The 23,633-nt window shown below is 56.2% G+C and overlaps 1 protein-coding gene across 8 annotated transcripts in view; it reads left to right on the forward strand.

Annotated features, from left to right (window-relative positions):
- Positions 1-7,958: 7,958 nt before the first annotated feature.
- The window catches only part of SPNS2 (SPNS lysolipid transporter 2, sphingosine-1-phosphate), a 39,761-nt gene continuing 24,086 nt past the window's right edge, over positions 7,959-23,633 (forward strand). For 6 of the 8 annotated variants that reach the window (XR_013535452.1, XR_013535454.1, XR_004743116.3 and 3 more), the window contains exons 1-2: positions 7,959-8,498; positions 22,838-22,903. Coding sequence is in view for 4 of the 8 variants with exons in the window: in XM_035299539.3 (XP_035155430.3) it covers positions 8,126-8,498; positions 22,838-22,903 (439 nt within the window). In the remaining 4 variants the exon portion in view is untranslated. The remainder of the gene's footprint in view (positions 8,499-22,837; positions 22,904-23,633) is intronic. The other 2 variants (XR_013535453.1, XM_035299538.3) reach the window with 1 other exon arrangement.

The raw sequence follows: 23,633 nt of genomic DNA on the forward strand, positions 1-23,633 counted from the left end.
TTCCCGCCTAAGGGCACTTGGGTAATCCCAGCCACTGATACTCTGGGCTCGTTTGTTGGGAATGTCAACAGGAGGAAAAATGCTGCTCAGCAGGACGAGTCCTGAAGCCTGACCTGCTCTCTCCATGTGTTCATTGCTCTTTCCAGACACACGCTGCCTTCCAGCTCTAGGTATTATCCTGGAATGCAGGCGTGAGTGTCCGTGTGCATGTACATCATGTACATGTACCTGTGTGTGCATATCCATGTTGGTGTGTGCCCATGTGGGGGTATTGGTATAAACTTTTTTTTTTTGAGACGAACATTTGCTCTTGTTGCCCAGGCTGGAGTAGACTGGCGTGATGGCTCACTGCAACCTCTGCCTCACAGGTTCAAAAGATTCTCCTGCCTTAGCCTCCCGAGTAGATGGGATTATAGGAGCACACCACCACACCCAGTTAATTTTTTGTATCTTTCATTTTTCTCTGTCACCCAGGCTGGAGTGTAGTGGTGTGATCTCAGCTCACTGAAACCTCTGCCTCCCAGGTTCAAGCGATTCTCCTGCCTCAGCCTCCTGCGTAGCTGGGACTACAGGCACGTGCCACCATGCCTGGCTAATATTTTGTTATTTTTAGTAGAGACGGGGTTTCACCGTGTTACCCAGGAAGATCTTGATCTCCTGACCTTGTGATCTACCCACCTCAGCCTCCTAAGGTGCTGGGATTACAGATGTGTGCCATCGCGCCCGGCCCAATTTTTTGTATTTTTAGTAGAGACAGGGTTTTCCCACGTTGACCAGGCTGGTCTCCAACTCTTCAGCTCAGGCAATCCACCTGCCTCAGACTCCCAAAGTACTAGAATTACAGGTGTGGGCTGCTGCGCCTGGCCTAAAATCTCTTTTTCTACTTTGTCCTGGAGGTCGGGGGTTTAAAGCTGTGTATCCTGGCTTGTTCCTCTGCAGCACCAAATATTGGTTTGTTTCATTCCTTGAAGTGTTTAACTTTCCTCTGTGCCTGGGTGGGTTTGGGTGGTTGTTTAATGCAGCCTCTACAGACAAAGTTGGCAGCTGGCAGCCGGAGGTTCTGGGAGTCATGCTTTATCTCAACACAGAGAGGTGTGTGGCTGCTTGTGCTCCTGTGTGAGCATATCAGTTTGTGTTGCGGGGTTGTATGTGACAGAAACAGATTGACTACCTTAACTAGGCAAAACTGTATTGAAAGTGTATCAGGAACTCATAGAATTGATGAGAAGTTTGGAGATTCAGGAGCTGGGGTTCCTAGGCCATATTATTTTGGGGTCCGTGCCAGAACTCAAGACCTTTTATCCCTGTTCTTTTGCCACTCTCCTCCAGATTTAAAGCCCTGGGCAAGACATTCCAGTTGGGCTAGCTTGGATCCGACACCCATGCCTTGGTTTATAGCCCCATTAAGACCATGAAACTAGGGTGCTTTTGGAAGGGGAAGGAAGTCTGAGCACCAAAACAAAACAGGAATTAAAGAAAACAAGATGCCAGGCTGGGCATGGTGGCTCACATCTGTAATCCCAGCACTTTGGGAGGCCAAGGCAGGGGGGATCACCTGAGGTTAGGAGTTCGAGACCAGCCTGGCCAACAGGGAGAAACCCCTTCTCTACTAAAAATACAAAAATTAGCAGGGTGGCATATGTCTGTAATCCCAGCTACTCAGGAGGCTGAGGCAGGAGGATTCCTTGAATGCAAGAGGCGGAGGTTGCAGTGAGCCAAGATCGTGCCATTGTACTCCAGCCTGGGAAACAAAAGCAAAACCCTGTCTCAAAATAAAAATAAAAATAAAAAGACAAGAAAGAAAAATGACAGAAAACATAAACAAAGGTAGCATCCACTACAATATCTTGGGCGGCCACTGGCCATCTCTGAGCCGCAGCCTCTCCATGGGCTGAGGAAGAGGCTGGACTTGATTACCTTCAGTGGCATCTTTATTTCTGAGAATCCGAATCCATGATGAAAGGATACTGAAGCTTCTATAATGTAGAAAGTGTTAAAAATGTTCTAATGACAGAACAGGAACTTCTGTGTTAGGACTCAGAGCTATCTGTTCTGAGCAGGAGAGAGAGGCAGAGATGAAGCATTCTGAGCAAAGGCAGGCTCGGGCTGGAGGAGGGAAGGGAGGCCCCAACCAGTCCTCAGCTTGGTGACAGCAAGAGCAGAGGAGGTGCCTTCTCCCCATCGTGGGTGGTGACCTGTGGGGAAGGCTAATCAAAGGGTGGAGGCAAATGGCAGGTGGAAGCTAATGGAGGGTGGAGTCATATCAGGAAGAAAATGCCTCTTCCAGAGGGACCAAGAGAGGAATCGTCTCGTTTCTGAGTCACTCACCAACAGACACATGATACAAATTAATACACATTTCCTGGGCACCTGCTAAATGTCATTTACTCATTCAGTCGACAGTCTTTAAGCACCTCCTCTGTACTGGCTCGTGGAGATGAATCAGAAAGGGTATAGGCCCTTGAGGCTCACGGTCTGTTGGTGAAGGGTGGGGAACAGAATTTTGTACAGACAAAATCAGCATCGTGTTGGTGTGATGGAAGGATACACAGGTTGCTCAATAGCCCAGAAAAGGAAATGATTGTTTGGTGGGTCAGGGAAGGCTTCCTGGAGGAAGCTGTTTCTGTACTGGGTTCCTGAAGGACAAGTGGGAAGGATGAGTGAGTAGGCGGCACAGGCAGTGCGTGCCTCAGTCAGGGTCCAGGGTGGGGGGGTGGGGGGAGTGTTGCTTGCGGGATGCTCTCCGTGGTTCTGAACCATCATTGTGTTAGTGGGACAAGAGCTTTTCTGTTGAGGGGCGGATGGGGGCTATAGACAAGTGCCTCAATTCTTGCCCCTCCCCGAGGCTCCAGGAAGTATTATAACTGTGAGTTCAGGGAGCTCCATGTTCAGTGTGGCAGAGGGTAATTTTGAGAGATGGGTCATAGGATCTGAAGCTGGAGAGAGTCATGGGTTGGGAAAGGTTGTGAAGGCTCTTAGAGATCCTTAAGGAAATTAGACATTTTTGACCCTATAGCCAGTGAAGAGCCTTAGAAAGGTTTCGCTCAAGGTAATGGTGAGGTCCTTTGTGTGATTCAGAAAGTGACTGGAAAGCAATATGGAGAAACGACCTTGGTGGGGTGGCTCACGCCTTTAATCCCAGCACGTTGGGAGGCCAAAGTGGGTGGATCACTTGAGGCCAGGAGTTCAAGGCCAGCCTGGCCAACATGGTGAAACCCCATCTCTACTAGAAATACAAAAATTAGCTGGGCACAGTGGTGTGCACCTGTATTCCCAGCTACTTGGGAGGCTGAGGCAGGAGAATTGCTTGAACCCAGGAGGCGGAGGTTGCAGTGAGCAGAAATCATGCCATTACACTCCAGCCTGGGCAACAGAGCAGGACTCTTGTCTCAAAAATAAAAAGACTGGAGGGGGATGTGAGAGCAGGTGACATTGAGCTTCGCAAGGGTCCGGGTGAGACATAGAGAGGTCTGAGCTAAGCCAGCGGGCAGAGCAGGCAGTATGGACATGGGGAGAAGTGAAAGAGAAAAAATGGAAAGGCTTTAGATGTGGGTGTTGAGTAAGAGGAGCCCCAGTGGCCCACCAGGCTTCCTGCTTGGCGACAGTGTGGACGATGATGCTTTTTGCCAAAAGACGAATGATACCAGAGCGGGAGCAGGTTGGGGCAGAGATGACAAGTTCAGTTTCAAATGTGTTGACCCAAGGTGCCCGTGGGATATCTGGGTGGGCAGAGGGGGATGCGTAGGGACCACACATGGATCTAGTGTTTGGAGATGGGGCCCTGAATAGAGACGGAGGTTGGGGTGTTGGGGTCACATGGATGAAGATTGAAAGTTTAGGCTATGGCTGGGCATAGTGACTCATGCCTCTCATCCCAGCATTTTGGCAGGCCGAGGTGGGGGCACTTGAGCTCCAGAGTTTGAGACCAGCCTGGTCAACATAGTGAAACCCTTTTGCTAAAAACAAAAACCTGGATGTGATGGTGCATGCTTGTAGTCCCAGCCACTTGGCAAGCTGAAGTGTGGACCCTCAGGAGAGGAAGCCCCTCCCTTCCCCGCCCCCCACCCGAGACGGAGTCTTGCTCTGTCACCCAGGCTGGAGTTCAGTGAGGTGATCTCAGCTCACTGCAACCTCTGTCTCCTTGGTTCAAGCGATTCTTTTCCTGAGTAGCTGGGATTATAGGCGTGTGCCACCACGCCCAGCTAGTTTTTGTATTTTTAGTAGAGATGGGGTTTCTCCATGTTAGCCAGGCTGATCTTGAACTCCTGACCTCAAGTGATCTGCCTGTCTCGGCCTCCCAAAGTGCTGAGACTACAGGCATAATCCAGGAGCCAATCTGGGAGCCACTGAGCCTGGCCTCAAGAAGCCCCTTCTTAAGGAGGATGGCTTGAGCCCAAGAGTTCAGGGTTACGATGAGCTATGATTCTACCACTGCATTCCAGCCCGGGTGACACAGAGACTCTGCCTTTTTTTTGAGACAGAGTTTCACTTTTGTCACTCAGGCTGGAGTGCAATGGCATGATCTTGACTCACTGTAACCTCCCGCTCCTGGGTTCAACTGATTCTCCTGCCTCAGCCTCCTGAGTAGCTGGGAATACAGGTACCTGCCACCATGTCCAGCTAATTTTTGTATTTTTAGTAGAGATGGGGTTTCACCATGGTGGCCAGGCTGGTGTTGAACTGCAGACCTCAGGTGAGCTGCCCACCTCGGCCTCCCAAAGTGCTGGGATTACAGGAATGAGCCACCTGGCGAGAACCTGCCTCTTAAAAAAATTAAAAAAAAAAAAAAAGTAAAGTTCAGGCCTAGGTGAGAGGCTGTCAAGGCAGAAGCTGCTAAGGGAGAAGGGAAGCCACCAAGGCCTAAGCCCTGGAGACAGCCCCGTGCAGGAGGATGGGCAGGGGGCAGAAGGACTGAGCTCCCAATTGCCAGCCACGGAGGGGCGAGCACATTCTAGGCCAGTACTTCTCAGTGTGTGCTCTGCCGAGCTCTAGTCTTACAGGACATTCTGTGGTCACGCACACCTGGGAATATGGCATCGTATATTTCCCTGTGGGAGACTCAGAGTGACCATTCTCATAGTCAAGGCTCTGAAAAGTCCCTGAGCAAGGGAACCTGCTTTTCTGTGTTTATCCCACTACTTCCTGAATATACCTGCCCTTTGAATAATGATCATGAATGTCCTGTGCCCCATTTTTTTTTTTGTGTGTGTGTGTTCTTTTCTTTTTCCCCCATTTGTTTTTGGTTTTTCTTGTTTGTTTTGTTTTTAATCTTTGTTGTTGTTTTGTTTTCAAGATGTAGCATCGCTCTGTCACCCAGGGCGGGTGTAGTGGCGCGATCTCAGCTCACTGCAACCTCTGCCTCCCAAGTTCAAGCAATTCTTCTGCCTCAGCCTCCTGAGTAGCTGGGATTACATGTGCATGTCACCATGTCCAGCTAATTTTTGTATTTTTAGTAGAGACAGGGTTTCATCATCTTGTCCAGGCTGGTCTTGAACTCCCAAACTCAAGTGATCCACCCACCTTGGCCTCCCTGAGTGCTGGAATTATAGGCATGAACCACCGCACCTGGCCCCCATTTGATTTTGGAGCTGTGTTCTAGATCTAATAGATGAATCTCACAATGTCCTTTAGCTATGGAGTTCAGCCTCCTGTTATGATGCTGAGGAAACAGTGTCTTGCAGAGGCTGAGGGCAGCAAGTGGGAGAGTGGAAGAAGTGCTGGATTAGAGGGTGGACACACCTGGTTTGAGTCCATGTGCCATCATTTACCAGGTGTGCGACCTTGGGCAAATCACTTCCAATCCCTGGGCCTCAGTTTCCTCATTGGTGACATGGAGGAAAGAACCCTACCAGTCTTATATCTGACCATCCCAGGATACTGCCGGAGCTTCTCAGAAGGCTTCGGGGATTTGCCCAGGGCTGCACAACCAGAAAGAGCTTCTTCTTCTCCTTGTTGCTCTGCCCTTGGTGGCCCCCCTCTCCCACACAAGGATCTATCCTAGAGACTGTCTTAGAGCTGAAACCCCAGTGAAACAGTGGGAACAGCTGGCTTTCTTGGTGGCAGCTCAGAGGTCCCCAGTTTGAAAGGCTCACAACGCCACCCTCTTCCCCTGCTCTGGGACCTTCCCAGTGGTGAAAAGGGAAGGCAATAGACAGAGAATGCACCCCTTTCTGTCAAGGCCAAAAGTTTCCCCCTGGAGGGGACCATGGGGTTGGGTCTAGAGCTGTGGTTGTGCCTTTCACCACCAGACACAGTTCCACTGCTGGGCAGCCTCCCACAGCTGCACTCTGTCCACCTGCTGGCACCATCACATACTTTTGAGGATCATTGTGGGGGCCAGGTTCTAGCCCCACGGAGCGCCTAGCTCTACCCTTGCTTGCTAATCACCCGTCATGCCAGGCCACCCAGGGGAACCCACCCCCATCCACCTTTGCAGGCCTGAGCTCAGCAAGCTGGAAAGAGGCAGCAGGCAACTTTTAGAATGAAATGTTTTCCTAACCCTCCCATCGCAGCCATTCAGACCCAGCATGCTGAAGCATATTTTTAGTCACTTTGCAGAATTTAAAATACACCTCGAAGGCGCCAAGAAATACCAGCTTGGGGATTAACTCTGCTCACAAGAGACAGTGGAGGGGGTGCCTCGTGCTGCGTCACCCATTGGCTATGGCATGACTCATTGTGCCTGCCAGCTTCATGAGATGCACCTGCCTGTGGACGTGGGGTCTGGAGAAGCCTGCAGTGGGGAGTGAGCTCCAGCCCCGCCACAGACTGGCTGCCTGTTCTAATGGGTCATGTCCATGCCCTGGGGCTTGTCTGTGAAACACAGGGAATAATTAACTGGATTCTGAAGGTCTGTCCAGTTCTAACATTCTGTCCTCTGCACTTTGTACAGGATTTTAATTTCAGTGAAAGCCCCAAACAGGTGAATGAGGGAGGGAAGGCGGGGATCGTCACAGGGCCACAGCACCTCTGAGGAGGGGCGAAACCGTGATGGCAGTCAGCAACACAGAAGCTCCCCAACCACTCTCCATAGGAGGCAGAAACCCCAAGCCCTGACCCACCAAGGGGAAGTGACTGTTTGAATCCCATCCTGCCATCTGCCCCCGGATACAGAAACAGAGACCCAGAAAGAGTGGATGTCTTGTTCAGAGTCATGCCACACACCAGGGCAGAGCTGAGCTAGGACCCAGCCTCCCGTCTCCCACTGAGGGCTTTGTACACTGGCACGCACCCGGAAGTCTGAAGCTTGGAGATGGGTCCCTCAGGAGAGAAGGGCCCCTTCTGAATATCCTGTTTCTGTTGGGCCCCAATCAGAGCCCTGGCTCCCCCTGCCAGGGGCTGCCGGCCGCTCTGTGGGGCAAGGGTAGGGCCCGGGTGCCCACCCAGGAATGGGCCCGGGGTAGATTGGGGCTGGATCTGGGTTGCCCTGTGGAGGTAGGCGACCCAGCCCATCATGCCTGGTGGAGGTCGAGGTTCTGTGCCCTCCCTGAACTGTTTAAATCAGGGCGTGTGAGTATGGGAGGAGCCACTGGCTCTCCAACAGGCGCCCTTGACTTCAGCCATCTGAGACCCTTCCATCCAGTTCGCCCAAATACACTCAAGCCCTCAGCCCTCTCCCAACACCTCTGCTGGGAGTCCACGCCCGAGGCGGGGGTTGGGTGGAGAGTCCTGAGTAGGTGCTGGGAGCCGTCACTAGCACCCGGCTCCAAGCTCCGCAGCCAGAGCAAACCCTCTCCCGCTCCCTGCGGGCTTTCGCGGCCCAGAGGCCCCAGGGTGACTGCGCCCCCGTTTGTGGGAGGGGCTCTGCCGCCCGCGCCCCTCGCCCCCCTTTCCGGGCCCCCGCCCTCGGGGCAGCACGTGCGGGGCGGGGCTGTGGCCCGAGCCCGGAGCTGATTGGGAGCGGGCCCTGGGGGGCGGGGCCGGGCCGCAGCTGTCAGAGTCGCGGCGGCGACCGCTGCGCTTCGAGCCGAGCGGTGGCACTACCGCAGCCGGGGCCGGAGCGCAGAAGCCGACGGGGCCCGACCGGGATGGTGCAGCGGCTGCTCCGCGGCGCACGCACGCGCTGAGCGGGCCCAGGCTGGGCCCCGCGCCCCCCGCGCCCCCCGCCGCCCCGATCCCGGCTGGCATGATGTGCCTGGAGTGCGCCTCGGCGGCGGCGGGCGGCGCGGAGGAGGAGGAGGCGGACGCGGAGCGGCGGCGGCGGCGCCGGGGGGCGCAGCGCGGGGCTGGCGGTGGCGGCGGCTGCTGCGGGGCGCGCGGCGCGGGCGGCGCTGGAGTCTCGGCCGCGGACGATGAGGTGCAGACCCTGTCGGGCAGCGTGAGGCGGGCCCCGGCCGCAGCCCCTGGCGCCCCCGGCACCCCCGGCTGCGCAGCTGCTGCCAAGGCCCCGGGCGCGCCGCAGCCCAAACCCGCCAGCTTGGGCCGCGGGCGGGGGGCAGCCGCAGCCATCCTCAGCTTGGGCAACGTGCTCAACTACCTGGACAGGTACACCGTGGCAGGTGAGCAAGGGCCCCACCCCACCCGGGGGCCAGGACCCCACCCAGCCCACCCCCGCCTCGGGGGACCCCAGAGAGCTGTCGTCCCCGGCCTCCTAGCTTCAGGCCCTACGTGAGGTCTCCACGGGCCCTCTGCTCAGGCACAACTGGGCAAGGGACCCCTCCGCGCTCATACCCACCCGGGGCCAGGGGTTGGAGAGGTCCCCACCCGGGAGCAGCCCGCGCGTCCTCGCCAGCCCTTGGCGGCCCATCCGTTGTCCTCTTCTCCAAGTCTTCTCTGCGTCTCTCTGCGCCCCTTCCACCCCAACCGCAGGTTCCCGGGCCTCCTTCCCTTCCCCCAGCCCAGGCCGTCTGTCCGTCCACGGCCCGTCAGTTCCTTCCTTTCTCCGCCGCCTCCACCCCCCAGCGTGCGTGCCGCGAGTGCTCGTTCCCCTTGCGGGTGTGCGCTAGGGAGACGGGTGTGTGCGCGCGTGGAGGCCCGGTTGTGTTTGTGAGCGTGTGAGCGCGTGGCTGACAAAGGCTCTGGGCTGCGGGTAGCGGAGGGAGGGGCGGGGCGGGTCCGCGGCGCCTGGGGACCCGGGATGCGGTTTGCAGCTGGCCCCGTACAGAGGCCTGAAGACGCCTCCCCCTGCTCCATAGCACTTGGGGCGCAGGCCTCTGGAACCAGAGACCCGGAGCCTCATCCTCAGGGAGCATCTCTGGGAATCAGCCTTGGGGACGGGATTGGAGTCGGGATTGGGTTCTAGTCCCAGATTTGCTCCTAATGTGCTTGATGTGTGACCTTGGGCCAGTCTCAGCGTGTGTTTAGGTCTCTTTGCCCATTTGTGGGTTGATTGATCCTTGGGCTTTTGGGGGGGGGAATGCACGTGGTTCTGGAATTTCCTTCTGCTGGCTCCCCTCCCCAGCTCTTAGGGGTGGGTCTGGGGGTAGGAATTTGCCCTAGACTGAGCTGCTACTGGTTGGGAATGGTGGTGCCTTGAGAGGGAAGGACTCTGGCCAGACTGGCATAGGTAGGGGCTCCCTGCAGGAGGAGAGCAGTACTGTGTGCCTGGCATGCTGGCCCAGAACCTGCCTAACTATAGCTTAGTGAAATCTGGAGCTACCAAATACACACACAACAGAGAGACAGACAGAGAGACACACAGAGAGAGAGAGAGAGAGAAAGTGAGAGAGAGAGAGGAGAGAGAGAGAGACAAGGATTTATTTTGGACAGACTCTAAAGAGAACTTTGTGGCAGTTGAGAGAAGAGCCCTGGCATAAACCTGGTGCCCTTCTCCGGGCCTCAGTCTCCCCTCTGTTGAATGGAGTTTTGTGTCAAGTGGAAGGGAGGAATTCTGATGAGAGAGCAAAGGCTTCCCCTCCCCCCTATTCCTGCTTTCAAAACCCCTTGGCTCTCTGTCCTTCCACCGGAGGAAGTTGGAAGTGGGTACTGGTGATATGGTTTCTGCTTGGAGCTGTCCCAAAGAGACACTTACTCTGGTCTAGAGAGCAGGAATATTGAGCCAACCCCCATCTTCCATGCACCATGCTGCCTGGACCTGGGAGCTTAAGTGCCATCCTTTGAGGGAGAAATCAGAGACTACCTAGGACCTGTAGTCAGTTCAAAAAAGGCTTCTGGATGTAGATGGGGGGGACCAAGGTCCCTGTACACCCTTGTCCAAAATGGCCAGCAAAGTGACTGGCAAAGCTGGTGTTACATCTCATAGCAAGGGTCTGCCTGGGAAGAGGTTTTCCCCTCTTTTCTCAGCTGAAGAATGAATGGTAGGCACTACTTCTGGCACTGTAACGCTTTCCAACTTTATTTTTCCAGCCCCAGACCTCCCCCTCTGACGTTCTTAGGGGAATTGCCTCTGCCAGGGGCAGAGCCTGAGAAAGTGGCATCAGGGAGGTCTGGCGCTTATCTGCCTCCACCTCTACTTGGGTCTCAGAGTCAGACTCTCAGAATGGGGGAATGAGATAGGAAATTTCTGGTGAATAGGCGAGGGGAGGTGGGGAGTGGTGGCTGAGAGGGGCGTGGGTCGGTTAGGGAGGGAGGCCCGGAAAACCCTGTGCAAACACTGGCCTGGGCTGTGCCTCCCTCCCTCTCCTGGTCTGGGATGGGAGCTCCCGCACCACCCCACTCCCAACACACAGCAGACAGATTTCCTTTCCGGATGAGCCTGGTTGCCCCTCTCTCTATGGCAGATTTTCCCATCTCCACTTCCCCAAGTTCAGTTTTTAGGATTATTTGTTGTCTCTAAGGTAACTGCCATGGCTTGATGTGCTAGGGGCCGGGGAGTGCGCATTCCAGGCCTGAGTCCACCTGTTGCTGGCTGGCCCAGCTGGGATGGAGGAAGGGATGCAGGCGCTGACCTGCTCCATCTTTGATGTTCGCACCTACCTGGCCCCAGCTCCCCACCAAAGAGTGACAGGAGGACCCACTCTCCTTCTTTAATCTGTCCTTTAAATGTGTTTGTTCATAGCAAACATCAACTTTGTCCAAAAGGAATATAATGTAAGCCACATATTCATTTCAAATTTTCTGGTAGCCAGATTAAAATAGTGCAAGAAATAGGTATGATTAATTCATAATATATTTTATTTAACTCAATATCCAATCTATTTCAACATGCAATCAATATAAAAGTTGTTAGGGCTGGGGATGGTGGCTCATGCTTGTAACCCCAGCACTTTGGGAGGCCAAGGAGGGTGGATCACTTGAGGTCAGGAGTTTGAGACCAGCTTGGCCAACATGGTGAAACCTCATCTCTACTAAAAATACAAAAATTAGCCGGGCGTGGTGGCGTGCACCTGTAATCCCTTAGTCTGCTTTATTCTTCCTCACAGTATTTATTATCAACCGACATATATATTTCTGTCAGCCCCACTAAAATGTCAGTTCAGTGGCCAGATGCAGTGGCTCACACCTTTAATCCCAGCACTTTGGGAGGCTGAGGCAGGCAGATCGCCTGAGGTTGGAAGTCCAAGACCAGCCTGGTCAACATGGCGAAACCCCATCTCTACTAAAGTAAATACAAAAATTAGCCGAGTGTGGTGGCACATGCCTGTAGTCTCAGCCACTTGGGAGGTTGAGGCAGGAGAATCACTTGAGCCCACGAGGTAGAGGTTGCAGTGAGCCGAGATCGCACCACTACACTCCAGCCTGGGCCACAAAGTGAGACTCCCTCTCAAAAAAGAAAAAGAAAAAATGAATAAAAAAAATATGAAGTTGTTATTGGGATATTTTGCTTTCATTTGCATATGAAGGCTTTGAAACCCAGTGTGTGTGTTTTCCATTCACAGCACATGTCCATGTCACGGTGGCAGGCAGCCACCAGAGTGGACAGTGTAGGTCTAGAGTCTCTGCTGCCAGAGATCAAGGCAAGGGTCTTTGGCTTCCCAGCTGTGTGACCTTGAAGACATCACCTGAGCCTTCTGTGTGATCATTCCCCTCCCGCCTGCCTCCCGGGTTGTGTGGGATAAATGAGACTGTATCTCCAGCACCTGGGACGGGGCCAGATTCCTAGGAGGGCTTCACGAGCATCAGCTGCCTTCTCTTTCATGCCTCTGCTCAAGTGGGGCCCCTGGCCACGATGCCCTTCCTGGTTTTTTTTTGTTGTTGTTCTGTTTATGACAGTCCTTTTCAGGACACCTTTGCGAGCCCCTCCCTTCTCCACAGGGCTGGTTTCCATCCTGGGAACTCCAGTAGCTTGTGCCACTGCGAGAGCATTCCCAGCGCCACCCAACTGGTGATCCTGCTAATTACAGCCTCTCTGCCCCCTGAGAACCCCCTGAGGGCAGCGAGCCTCGGAGGATCAGGTGCGGAGGGCCAGGCTCCTGTGCTTCTCTTCTTATTGAGCGCTGCTTCCATTGGATGAAATCGAGGTAGCCCAGAAACCTCTTCTAAGTCCTTCCTTCCACCTCCTTGTGCAGATGGGAACACGGCTGTTCAGAGAACAAAGACACTTCCCCAAGGTCACATGTGGGGCGGAGCAGCCCACACCAGCCAGTGCGGCCTTCTCTCTAGCCCCAGGAGCCCCGGTGGAGGTAGGGGCATGCTCCTTGCTTCTGGCCTGGGAACGAAGCTCTGCCGACTCAGGCCAGAGCCCTTTGGGCAGGTGGATTTCAGTTTAATTGAGCCAAGGCAGTTTGAAGCCCCATAGGCTCCTGTTCACATGGCCCCTACCAGCCCAGCAGCCACGCAGTCTGCATTCAGAGCCCATGCCTGGCTGCCAGGTCAGGAGAAGGAGGGAGTTCCTCAGACAGGGGGGCTCACAGCCCTTCTAAACAGCTCTGCCCCCCACTGTAAAATGGAAGCAGAGCTGCGGGTGTAGGTGGCAGTATTTTGCTCCTGGAACAGACCCCACAAGAGGGAGCCGGCCCCAGCCTTGTTCATGGTTGGTGAGTGACTACTTGGGAACTGAGATCCTTCCCCAACTTCTCTGGGGTACCTGCTCTCCTTCTGAGACCTATTTAAATTCTTTTGCTTCCATCCAGCCCATGGCAGCCTGGGCACTTGGAGCTGGGCAGAGTGGGGGCTGTTGAGGAAAGGCAGAGCCCTGCCCTGGGGGGAGTAGTTTTCTGCCAAAGAAGCTGAGACTCGTAACCATGGCAACCGCTCACTAACACAAACCCAGAAGTAGCGAAGAGCATGGGGACCCAGCTGGGAACATAAGCCGGGAGTGACTGGGCGGCTTCCACGGAGCCGCTGAACTGGGTGCAGGATGAGGGGGTGCCAGGCTGGGGCTCACTCTCCTATGGGCCCATTTTGTGGTCTGTCCCGTTAAGTCTATCCAGAATTGATAGATGGGGAAACTGAGGCCCCGGGGCTTTTACAGCGCCACCTGGGTGGGTAGGGTCTAAGCCAGGCCCTGCCTTGCGGCTCTCTCTTTAGATAAGGATGGCCACCTTGAGGATATGCAGTGCCCCTGCCTTGCCCTCTTAGGTGGCCGGTCCTGGCCACCACATCTGCACTGTGGGGAAACCGCAGCTGAGGCCTGAGGGGCGGGGCATCCAGAGTGCCTGGCTGGCAGGGCCAGCACCCAGGTGGAGCGCCGGGTGGCCTGGAATGCCAGCGCCCCGTGACTAACTGCCTGCTGTCCACTTCCTTGCTCCTGCTTCCTCCTGAAGGCCCTTCCGGTGGGCTCTGCTGGCCCCTCTGGTGCATTGCCAGAGGAAGTGCTTTGAAACATACTACCTTGGTCTGGGGCCCTGGGCCGGTGACGGGCCATTTCTACTTTTGTGGATGAGGCAGGAAGGCAGCAGGTCTGCCTGTTCTGAGATGGAGACTGCCCTGCTCAGAGCTGCTCAGAGGAGGAGCTCCTCGTCCCTTCCCCAGATCCTTCTGCAGTAGGAAGTGGCTTTTGTTTCTGCCAGTGGAGGCCTGAAATCTTGAAGGCAGAAGGGGGATGAGAGTGGGGGAGCCAGGAGAACACTGGCCCGATCCCTAGGGGTTCGTGGGCTCCAAAGGTCTCCTGGGCTGAGCTCCCTGCTGCTGCTCTGCCAGCCTTTGCCAGCTTTACTGTATGACTGGAGGCAAATCCTGGCTCTCTCTGATCCCTGAATCCATGACAGATGATTTTTGTCCCTCTCTTGCACTTGGTCTCAGGAACGAAGGTCTCTGCTGGTCCCTGGCTGTGCCTGCACCTCTCTTCCCCAGGACACCAAAAGCTGCTTCCCGGAAGTGCAGTGGCCAACTGCAGTGTCCCCTGGTGGGTCTCAGCAGCATCCTCTTTCCAGGATGTCTTCTCCAGTGCTCTGGGCTGAACCAGGCGCCTAACTCCTGGCTGAACTCCTGGTGCCTAATTCTGCTTTACCTCCATCACAGCACCTATCCCCATGGAGGGTCGCCGTCCCCCTCCAGCCATGAGGGGCAGAGCCCAGTCACACCTGGGACCCCCACATGCATGGCAGATGCCCAGGCTTGAGCCTGTTGCCTGAGTCACAGACTCAGTTGGCTGAGACTTGGGGTGGCTCAGTCCTGCCTGACCCGAAGCACATTCTTCTGGGCTGAAAGGGGACTGGTAGGTCTCGACAGCTCAGGTGAAGGGCCAAGCCCTCTGCTGTGGGCTTCTCCAACAGTGGCTGGTGCTGTCTGTCCTGACCAGGGGTCACAGTGTACCTCAGGTCCTGAGTGTCCAGGAAGGAAATGGGAGGAAGTAGTTGGTGGCAGTCCCCGTCTACCCAGGCCTCAGCCTGACAATGAGGCTGCCCAAACCCCAAGCTGGGCAGAGCAGCTTTTCTACATTCAGGAGGGCACAGTGGCAGCTTTGCCCCGTCTCTTCTGCAGATAGGGCACTTGAGGCAAAGGGCTGGCCCAGGTCACACAGGGAGGCTGTGTGAAGCAGAGCGCTGGCCTGCTCTGGGCCTAGTCCTCATCTGCTGGCTGGGAGGTTGGTGAATGGGGCCATAGGGGAGATGAGGGTGAGCATCGGTATCAGAGGGAGAAACAAACCTGGAATGATGCAGCAGCCAGAGCTTGGAGGCTGCAGACAGGGGCCTGTCCTGCCTCCCACTTTCCTCTGCCCTCTTGGAGCCCTGGCTAGGGTCTCCCCACTTCTGCTCCTAGAGCTGTGAGGTCTTCGGGATTCCTTCACTGTCAGGCCTGGGGTTTCTGAAGGAGGCTTCCAGGAGGCAAACAGCAGGATGAGGCTTTGTAAACTGAAAAGGGCGGTGCCTGGGGAGGGGTGGGCTTACTTGTTGCTCAACTGTTTCTAGCACCCATGTGAGGACAGCTGGCGTGGATGTTGCGGGGTGACTGGGGGTTGCAGCCTTTTGGGGGGTGTTAGGGTGCAGGTGGGGACCATAGGCCACATGTGGGAGCCTGGGGGCCAGCCCGACCATGCTCCTGCAGCCTCTGCGTCTCAGTTTCCATCTGAGGTGGGGAGCAGCAGTCCTGGCCTCTTTGGTGACTGAAGCAGCATGTGGGAGAAGGCTGAGGGTTTGTGGGCTTGAGGGGAGCTGTTCAGAAGTCTCTTATCTCTTCCCCATCCTCTTCCCCAGGCCCCTAGCTTAGTCTGTGTCTGTGGGCATGCAGCCCACACCCCCATGGGTCATGATAAGGCTGTGGCCACCTTGTCCCTGGCCCCTGGTGGTCTTTGGAGTTCCTGGGCCAGGACAGGACTGGGGAGGCTGAGCTGGGCAAGGAGTGGCTGTGCAAAGCCCCCAAATTCCTAAGGCAGAGCCTGGTTCCAGTAAAGCTGGCCCCAAATGATAGACTAGAACCACAGGCCAGAGGCCCAGCTGCCCGGCCCCGCCCACTCTGGGCATAGAGACACAGCAGGGAGGAGGGGGGCGCTTTGGGCTCCGGGGGTGGTGTCTCTCTAGGGCTGGTGGGGTCTTTGGGCAGGACTTTTGGGTGGGGAGGGGTGTTTCTCTGAGGGGTCAAGGCTCTGGGCTGGGGACCTCATCCTTGTGGTCCCTGCAGAGATGGTCACTAAGCTGCTCTGCCATTAATGACCCAGATTTGCAGGGTGGCGTGGGGGCAGGGGAATGGCACACATAGAACAAACCCGATTGAGATTCAGAAGTGAACCCAGCAGGGATGTCTTGGGATTCTGGGCCACTTCTCAAATGAGCAACCTGAGGCTCACAGTAGGGGCCAGATGCTCCTGAAGGTCATGTAGCCTCCTCCGGGCAGATGGGGGCAGGATCCTGCCCTGTGGAAGCCTGGGGATGGGTAGGAGTGAGTGTGCCTGAGTCCAGGGTGCTGGCTCAGGGACGGCCTTGGCCCGGTCCCTAGGCTGGTGGGGTGCCGGCGGGGCCGTGCTGTGGCTTCCCAGCCTGAGCCATCCAGCGCCAGGTCAGCAGAGCCAGGCTCCCAGGCCCCTGTAATTACCGGGGTGGGAGCTGAGCCGAGCTGAGCCAGAGCAGGAGTAAGACTCCCAGCATGAGCCGGAGACTGAGACCTCCACATGGGGACCCAGGTCCTTCCGACAGGGACTGGCCAAGGGCATGAGGGCCCATCCCTTCAGATCCCTAGGCCCTGGGGCAGTTGACATTTATGACATTTGTTGAGTACCTACTGTGTGCTGGGCACTGTTCTAAACATGGTACGTGGATTAAGCGACTTAAACCTCACCATAACCATATGAAATGAAGCAGGTCTTCAAATGGAGCCGTTTTACAGAGGAGGAAATGGGCACAGAGAGGTTATGTCATTTGCCCAAGGTCACACAGCAGAGAAAGTGGGAAACGCAGATGCTCCAGTTCTGGAGCCCATGCTCTTGAGGATTCAGGTAAGCCGCTGCTGCTGAGAGAGGCTTGGGCAGGGTGCAGGTGGGGTAATATTGACTGTGTTTGGGGAAAGCAGGGGGCACGTGGGGACAAGCTTGAGCACCAGGTGGCCTGTCTGGGCTGCCTAGGAAGGAAGACACCTCAGAGTCACACTGTTGGCATCTTGCATTTGAGGCTGGCCTCAGCTGAGGGTTCTTGAGGTCAGTGTGGGCTTCCCCTTACACCTGGGCCTTTCGAGGACTCTGTGATGTCAGCAGATTGGGCCTGGCTGGAGGAGGGAGGAGGCGGCCAGGAGTCCTGGAATCTGGGCTTGACTCCTCTGGGGGCCACGGAGGGCCTGGCAATGATGGGGAATCACTGCGAGTGTCTGGGACCTGCCGCTGAGTAAGTCAGGGCCAGAGTTCATCTAGTTCTGGGGGTGCCCTTGCGGTTACGGGCACCATTTCACCAAGAGCCTCGGAGGAGAGAGGGCAGCTGTCCCAATAGATGTGACCTTGCATCTGGGCCCTAGAGGGCGAGGCAGCTGTTAATGGCTAGAGATGACTGTCTTAGGAAAAGGGTACACCTGCAGTCTGCGCCGTGCGGTTCCCCAGGGAGCTCCGAGCAGCCGGGCCAGGTTTCCAATCACCCGGCCAGTGCATTTATAGATACCTGGGTCCCACACCTAGAGAGGGTGGCTCCGAGGGCTTGGGACGGGCCCCAGGAAGCCGTATTTAATAAGCACCCTCCCTAGAGGTGACTGGGCTTCTCAGGCAAGTTTGGGGCCACTGATCTGTCTGGTCTCTGCATTTCACAGGAAGAAGGAGGGCTCCAGGGAGGTGGAGTCATGGCTAGTGACGTTCCCCTTGGCCTGGAATCAGGGGCTGTGTGTGTGTGTGTGTGTGTGGTGGTGGGCACTGTGGCTGGGAGAAGAGCTGGCTTAGGGCCAGATCGTGGAGACCTCAAATGCTAGAAGTCTGGGCAGTAGTGGGGCAGCTCCGTGTGAGTGGGCAGCTGTGCCTGTGGAAGAGCACCTAGCATAAAGCAGTTGGCCAATACACATGAATGTGTGTGTTATCCTTGTCGGTACCATTACTGAACCAGGGGCGTGGGCCAGTGGACCCTGAAGGACTGATGGGCGATTCTGAGGCCTGGACAGAGGTGACAGCCAGTGGGTCACAGCCCTAGCTCCTCGAGTCCAGGAACGCTCTTGTGGCCTCTGGAGCCCCGGGCCAGGACCTAGAACCCAGTAGGAGATTGGTAAGACCTTGTGAGGTCCGGCAGCAAAAGGAAGGCAGGGGTCGGAGGCAGGGAGCCCAGGGAGGAGGCCAGGCGACGAAGCAGATGGGGAATAAATGGGACACGCTCATGGGGTGGAGGGAGCCGGGGGGGGTGAGGGGGCATTGCATCTGACTCTCAGGGTCCTGCAGTGTCTCAGGGAATGGGGACCCAGTGGTGAGCTGGGGAATCAGAGCCAGGGGTCTGAGAAATGGGGATGAGAGCATCTGGGGGTTGAGTCTCCAGGAAGTGGCTGGTTTTAGAGGAGGAAAGCAGGTGAAGATATTGAGTTGGGAAGGGGAAGGAACTCTTAAGAACTTCTCAGCTGAGTGTGGTGGTGCACACTTGTGGTCTCAGCTACTCAGGAGGCTGAGGCAGGAGGGTGGCTGGAGCCCAAAAGGCCAAGGCTGCAGTGAGCTGTGATTGTGTCACTGCACCTTAGCCTGGGTCAGAGAGCAAGACCCTGTCTCAAAGTGACAACAAATACCATCACCTGTGAAAGGAGGAGAGGGAAGGAGCTGCTGGCAGAGGGGACAAGACAGCTATTCTCACCACCAGGACGAGGGAGGTGTGGGCACGTGTGTGAGCCGCTGTGCAGGAGCTTGAAGCCAGGGAGAGGCTGAATGCACCAGCCCAAGCCAAGGAGTGGCTCAGCGCCACATCCCTGCCAGGTGAGAGAGACAGTTGGCCCAGAGTAGGGGGCACTGGCCTCAGACAAGAGGTGACACCTCCTGGGGCTTGGGAGGTGTGTAACTGTTGTCAGTGGATGAGAAGACTCAGGCACTCCCGTTTTCTTGGGTGATGAGGACCCTGTGGCCAGAGGACGATTCTGGCTGTGGATTTGGGGTGCTGCCTGGAGAGGCCTGCACTGTGACTGTGTCCGCATCTGGGGTGGGAATCCCACCTTGCCTGTTCCAGGGCTGGCGAGGTGGGCTTGGCCCGAGCTGTGGGAGGCTGCTCCTGGGCGTGAGGCCCGTCCTGTGACCCACCAAACCTCAGCCTCCAGGAAAGAGGCTAAAAATAAGGCTGTGGTGAAGAAGGGAGGGTGCTGGAGCCCAGAGGAAAATCTGAGGCGACGGCTGAGCTGCTGTGACACACGCTTCCCGTGCCAGCGGCCAGCAGGATCTCACCCTCCTGTGGCTCAGGCTGCTTCCAGGCCTGGAAGAGGGAAAGCAAGCCAGAAAGGCTGAGACTGGGTGCAACCTTGGGCCTCGCAGCCTGCAGGAAGCCCTGTTCCCTGGGAAGGCTCTCTCTGGTCTTTTTCCTGGTGCTTGGCCTTGGACCCAAGGCCAGGCTCTGGGGAGTGGTTGGATGGGGACAGGCCGTGTTATCCACAGCTTCCTGTGTCCTGAGAACTGCCCAGGACTTCCCAGAGATCTTAGATGCCCATCTGGATATGGAGGAATGTTCCTCCCTCTACCAGGAGCTCTATGGTAGAGGAAGTCAGGGGAGGCTTCCTGGAGGCAGAGGCAAATGCTGGACCTTGAAGTCATCGGATGGGGAAGTGTGCAGTTGGATGGCTGGGATGTGCTGCAGGGAAGAAATGAGAGTGTTTTGATTTGTCGTGCACACAGGACGTGGTCATGATGGCTATATATATATATTTTTGAGACGGAGTCTTGCTCTGTCACCCAGGCTGGAGTGCAGTGGTATGATTTCGGCTCGCTGCAACCTCTGCCTCCTGGGTTCAAGCAATACTCCTGCCTCAGCTTCCCAAGTAGCTGGGACTACAGGCACCTGCCACCACACCCAGCTAATTTTTTGTATTTTTAGTAGAGATGGAGTTTTACCATGTGGGACAGGTTGGTCTTGAACTCCTGACGTCAGGTGATCCACCCACCTTGGCCTCCCAGAGTGCTGAGATTACAGGTATGAGCCACCGCACCTGGCCCATAATGGCTATTTGATATGGCCTCCCTCCCTGAAACAGAGCCTGCAGTCATGCAGACCCATGTCCCTCCCCTGGCCTATGGATGGGGACCCTCCTGCCTCCTCCTGACTCCGCCCATCCTTCTGTCCACCCAACACCCAAATCATGACAGTCCCTGGTCTGGGTCCTGGAGATGATATACCACAGCCCTTCCTTGCTTGTGGTCTAGTGGAGGATGAGGCCACATTCACCCATGTGTGAAGTCCCTGTGGGCCACGTGTGTGCTGGGCCCTGGAGGACACCAGCAAACCATGCAGAAGGCAGCGTGGTTGGAGAACAAGCTTTGGTTTCTGGCCGTAGACCTGGTTTCAGAGCTCACTCCAAAACAGAATGTGCTGGGTGACAAATGACTTCATGTCTCAGAGTCTTGGTTTCTTCCAAAATAAAACGGGATGAGAATCACAAATCCCAGCACAGAAAGTGAGGCCAGCATCTGTACCATCTTCAAAACCTCACACAGTTCCTTGGAACTTAGCAGGCAGCAGTAACTAGTGGCTCTTAGCTCCTGGCCTTAGGAGGCACTCACATCCACTCTTATGCGCATTCCCCATAGAACTCACTCATCCTGGTGGGCCCAGTGCTAAAATGAGTTTGGACGGGGTAGAGTGGAGGAAAGTAACTTACAGAGAGCGGTGGGAGGGGAGCAACCAGGGAAGATGTCCCAGAACATCAGGCATCTGATCTGGCCTCAAAGGAGTGGCAGGAGTGAGCCCAGTTGATGAAGTCATCATACAAGTATAGAAGAGGAGGTGTGGGCCAGGCGCGGTGGCTCACGCCTGTAATCCCAGCACTCTGGGAAGCTGAGGCAGGTGGATCACCTGAGGTCAGGAGTTTGAGACCAGCCTGGCCAACATGGTGAAACCCTGTCTCTACTAAAAATACAAAAATTAGCTGGGCGTAGTGGTGTGTGCCTCTAACCCCAGTTACGTGGGAGGTTGAGGCTAGAGGGTTGATTGAATCTGGGAGGTGGAGTTTGCAGTGAGCCGAGATCGAGCCACTGCATTCCAGCCTAGGTGGCAGAGTGAAGCTCCGTCTCAAAAAAAGAAGAGGAAGTGTGCGGAGTCAGGGGGCTATGAGGAGTTTGGGGTGGCTAGTGGAGGGGTGGTGTTCTGAGAAGGCAGGCTGAGGGTGGGGCTGGCAGGGCCATACCTGCACCCTGTGGTCTGGTGAAGGGCCTGGGCGAGGGGGAACCCCAGATGACAGTGACTGTACCACGGAGTGATGGGATCAAAGCCACACATCAGGAGGGAACAGAGGTCCTAACTCAGAAAGGAACGGGTTGTGGGACGGTGAGCCCCTGGGGCTGGGGCGGGGCACCTCAGAGGTCCCTCTTGCTGGCCCTGCCATCCACGGGCCTAGGAGTGGCCCCGGCTTCCACCCTCAAGACAAAGTCACAGCCTGCCTTGGTTATTAAGTCATTAACTGGGCCTCTCACAGTCTCTTCATCATGGGTAATTATGGTCAATCCACTCAGGGCATTAACAAGGAGGAAGACGGCTTCTCGGGGCTGTCAGGCTGCTGGGACATCAGCCTGTGTGGTTCTGCCTTCCAGGAAATCACTCAGCATCCCAACCTGGGTCTCGGAAGGGATGGGGACATTCCAACCTCCCCAGTCCTTCTGCACCCTCAGTCCCAGCTGCTAGCGGGTCCCTCATACAGCACTCAGAGATTCCACTCTTTCCTGCTTCCCTGGGGTGTGGCTTTGAGCCCATGGCTTAATTTCCTATGCTCCAGTTTCCTCATCTGTCAACTCGGATACTGGGACCAGCATCCTGGGGCTGAGTGAGGATTAAACAGGCATTTAATGGTCAGTTAGGCAAACCATCCTCTGCTGAATGCTGCCGTCGTCATCATCATCATCACGAAGAGCTCTGCAGTCCCCCAGAGGCCTCTGTCCCTGCCTGGGGAGCCCCCAAGGGCAGGGCCATCTCTCCTTTCTCCCCTGTCCCTTCTCACTGCAGACATGCTGTGGTCAGGGGGCCCTGACCTGTGGCCTGGGTCCTGTCCTGGGAGGGAAGTGTAAGTGGGGACCCCAAGGCCTTGCAGGGCTGTGAGTTGTGCTTACTCAGAAGTCCTCACTGGGTGCTGTGAGGGGTGGAGGGTCCAAGACCCTGCCTTCCTGCTGTCAAGCCATGGCTCTGTCAGTCTGTTGGCAGCTGTGGATGGTTTCTAGGTGGTCCAGCTGCTGCTGCCACCCTGTGACATGCAAAGCCCTAAAGTAGTGGGGCTTGGGAGCAGGTTCGGCCTCAGGAATCCAGTTCTCCTAAGAAAGTGGGCCTGAAACCCCACCCGCTTCCCTCTGTATCCCTGGATGCTGTGTCTGAAAATGGGGGGCCCCAGTTACACAATCCTGAGAGCAGCGTGCATGTGTGTGTGCATGTGCATATATGTGTGTGTGCATGTGTGTATGTCTGCACACATGTGCCTGTGTGTGTACATGTGTGTGTGTGCGCGTGTGAGTGTGTGTGTGCATACAAATGTGCTTGTGCACATGAGCAGGTGAACCAGAGTGAGTGTGGCTGCTCCCTCCCAGGCCAGAGGGCTCCCTGCAGCTTTCAGGCCCCCCACTGCTCTCTAGGCCATGGACTCGGAGGGAAAGGCCTGTGTGTGTTGCACTGATCTGGGCCTGGGCCGCAGGTAGGGAAGAGGCCCAGGCTGGCAGATAGGAGGCATGCTTGCCCATGGGGCAGAATAACCACAGACAAGCCCTGCTTGTCCCTGCCCCTCAGGCCTTTGTGAGTGATGGGGACAGGCTGGGGACAGGAGACCCCAGCAGGGCAGGAGGCAAGCCTGGCAAACCTTGTAAGGGTGGAGGTCACAGCAGAGCAGGAGACCTGCAAATGGGGCAGGCTGGGCCCTGCAGGGCGGGAAAGAGGCTGGGCTGGGCTTGGGGACACCAGGCATCAGACTCGTCCAGTGAGCACCCTCTGTCTTCCTCCAGGCGTCCTTCTGGACATCCAGCAGCACTTTGGGGTCAAGGACCGAGGCGCTGGCTTGCTGCAGTCAGGTGAGGCCCACCCCCACCTTACCCTGCCCAGGCGCTGGCATCGTGGGTCCTGTCCTGTTGGCCGTCCTCTGCCCCCTGCCCCGCCCGGTCTCTCTTCACTGGTGCTGACTCCTGGAAAGAGTGGACTTTGCCCCCCAATCCCACTATTGTCGCCTGCCAATGGCAACGTGTCTCTGAGCCTCTGCTTCTTTTCTTGTCTAACAAAATGAATAATACTTGCCCTGAGGGCAGATATGGGGGTGCAGGTCAAGGGCCAGATTTGCAGAGGTGACTCTTCCTCTAGGTCCTGGGGCCTCATCAGGTATCCATCAGGATCTGGTATCCATCCTGAGGCTGGTGTAGGGAGCTCCTTAAGTCAATAAGTTGAGCAATGCCAACAGAGCCATGGTGACCCCGTTTTTATCTCCTGTCCTCCCCCACACTCCTTCCATAACCATCCACCCTGGGAATCACCTCTTAGGTGATGAGCAGGAAACTCCACCTGGTCAGCCCTAGAGCAGTTCCCAAGCCTGGGGCAGGCGCCTGAGAATCAGCCCTGGACTGGCCGTGGGCCTGAGGTTCTCTCTCCTGCAGAGCCCAGGCTTCTGATGGGCTGCCAGAGCAGGGCCCGAGCCCCCAGCCTGCTGGAAGCTGGGCTGGGACAGTGTGGGAGGCCATGGAGCCTCCCAGGCAGCCTCCCAGGCCCTCCATCCGGGTATGTGCCTCCCTGTCCCTGCCCCCGCTGAGGCAT

Source organism: Callithrix jacchus, chromosome 5 (assembly GCF_049354715.1).
Source record: "Callithrix jacchus isolate 240 chromosome 5, calJac240_pri, whole genome shotgun sequence".
In the NCBI taxonomy this organism is placed as follows: Eukaryota; Metazoa; Chordata; class Mammalia; order Primates; family Cebidae; genus Callithrix; species Callithrix jacchus.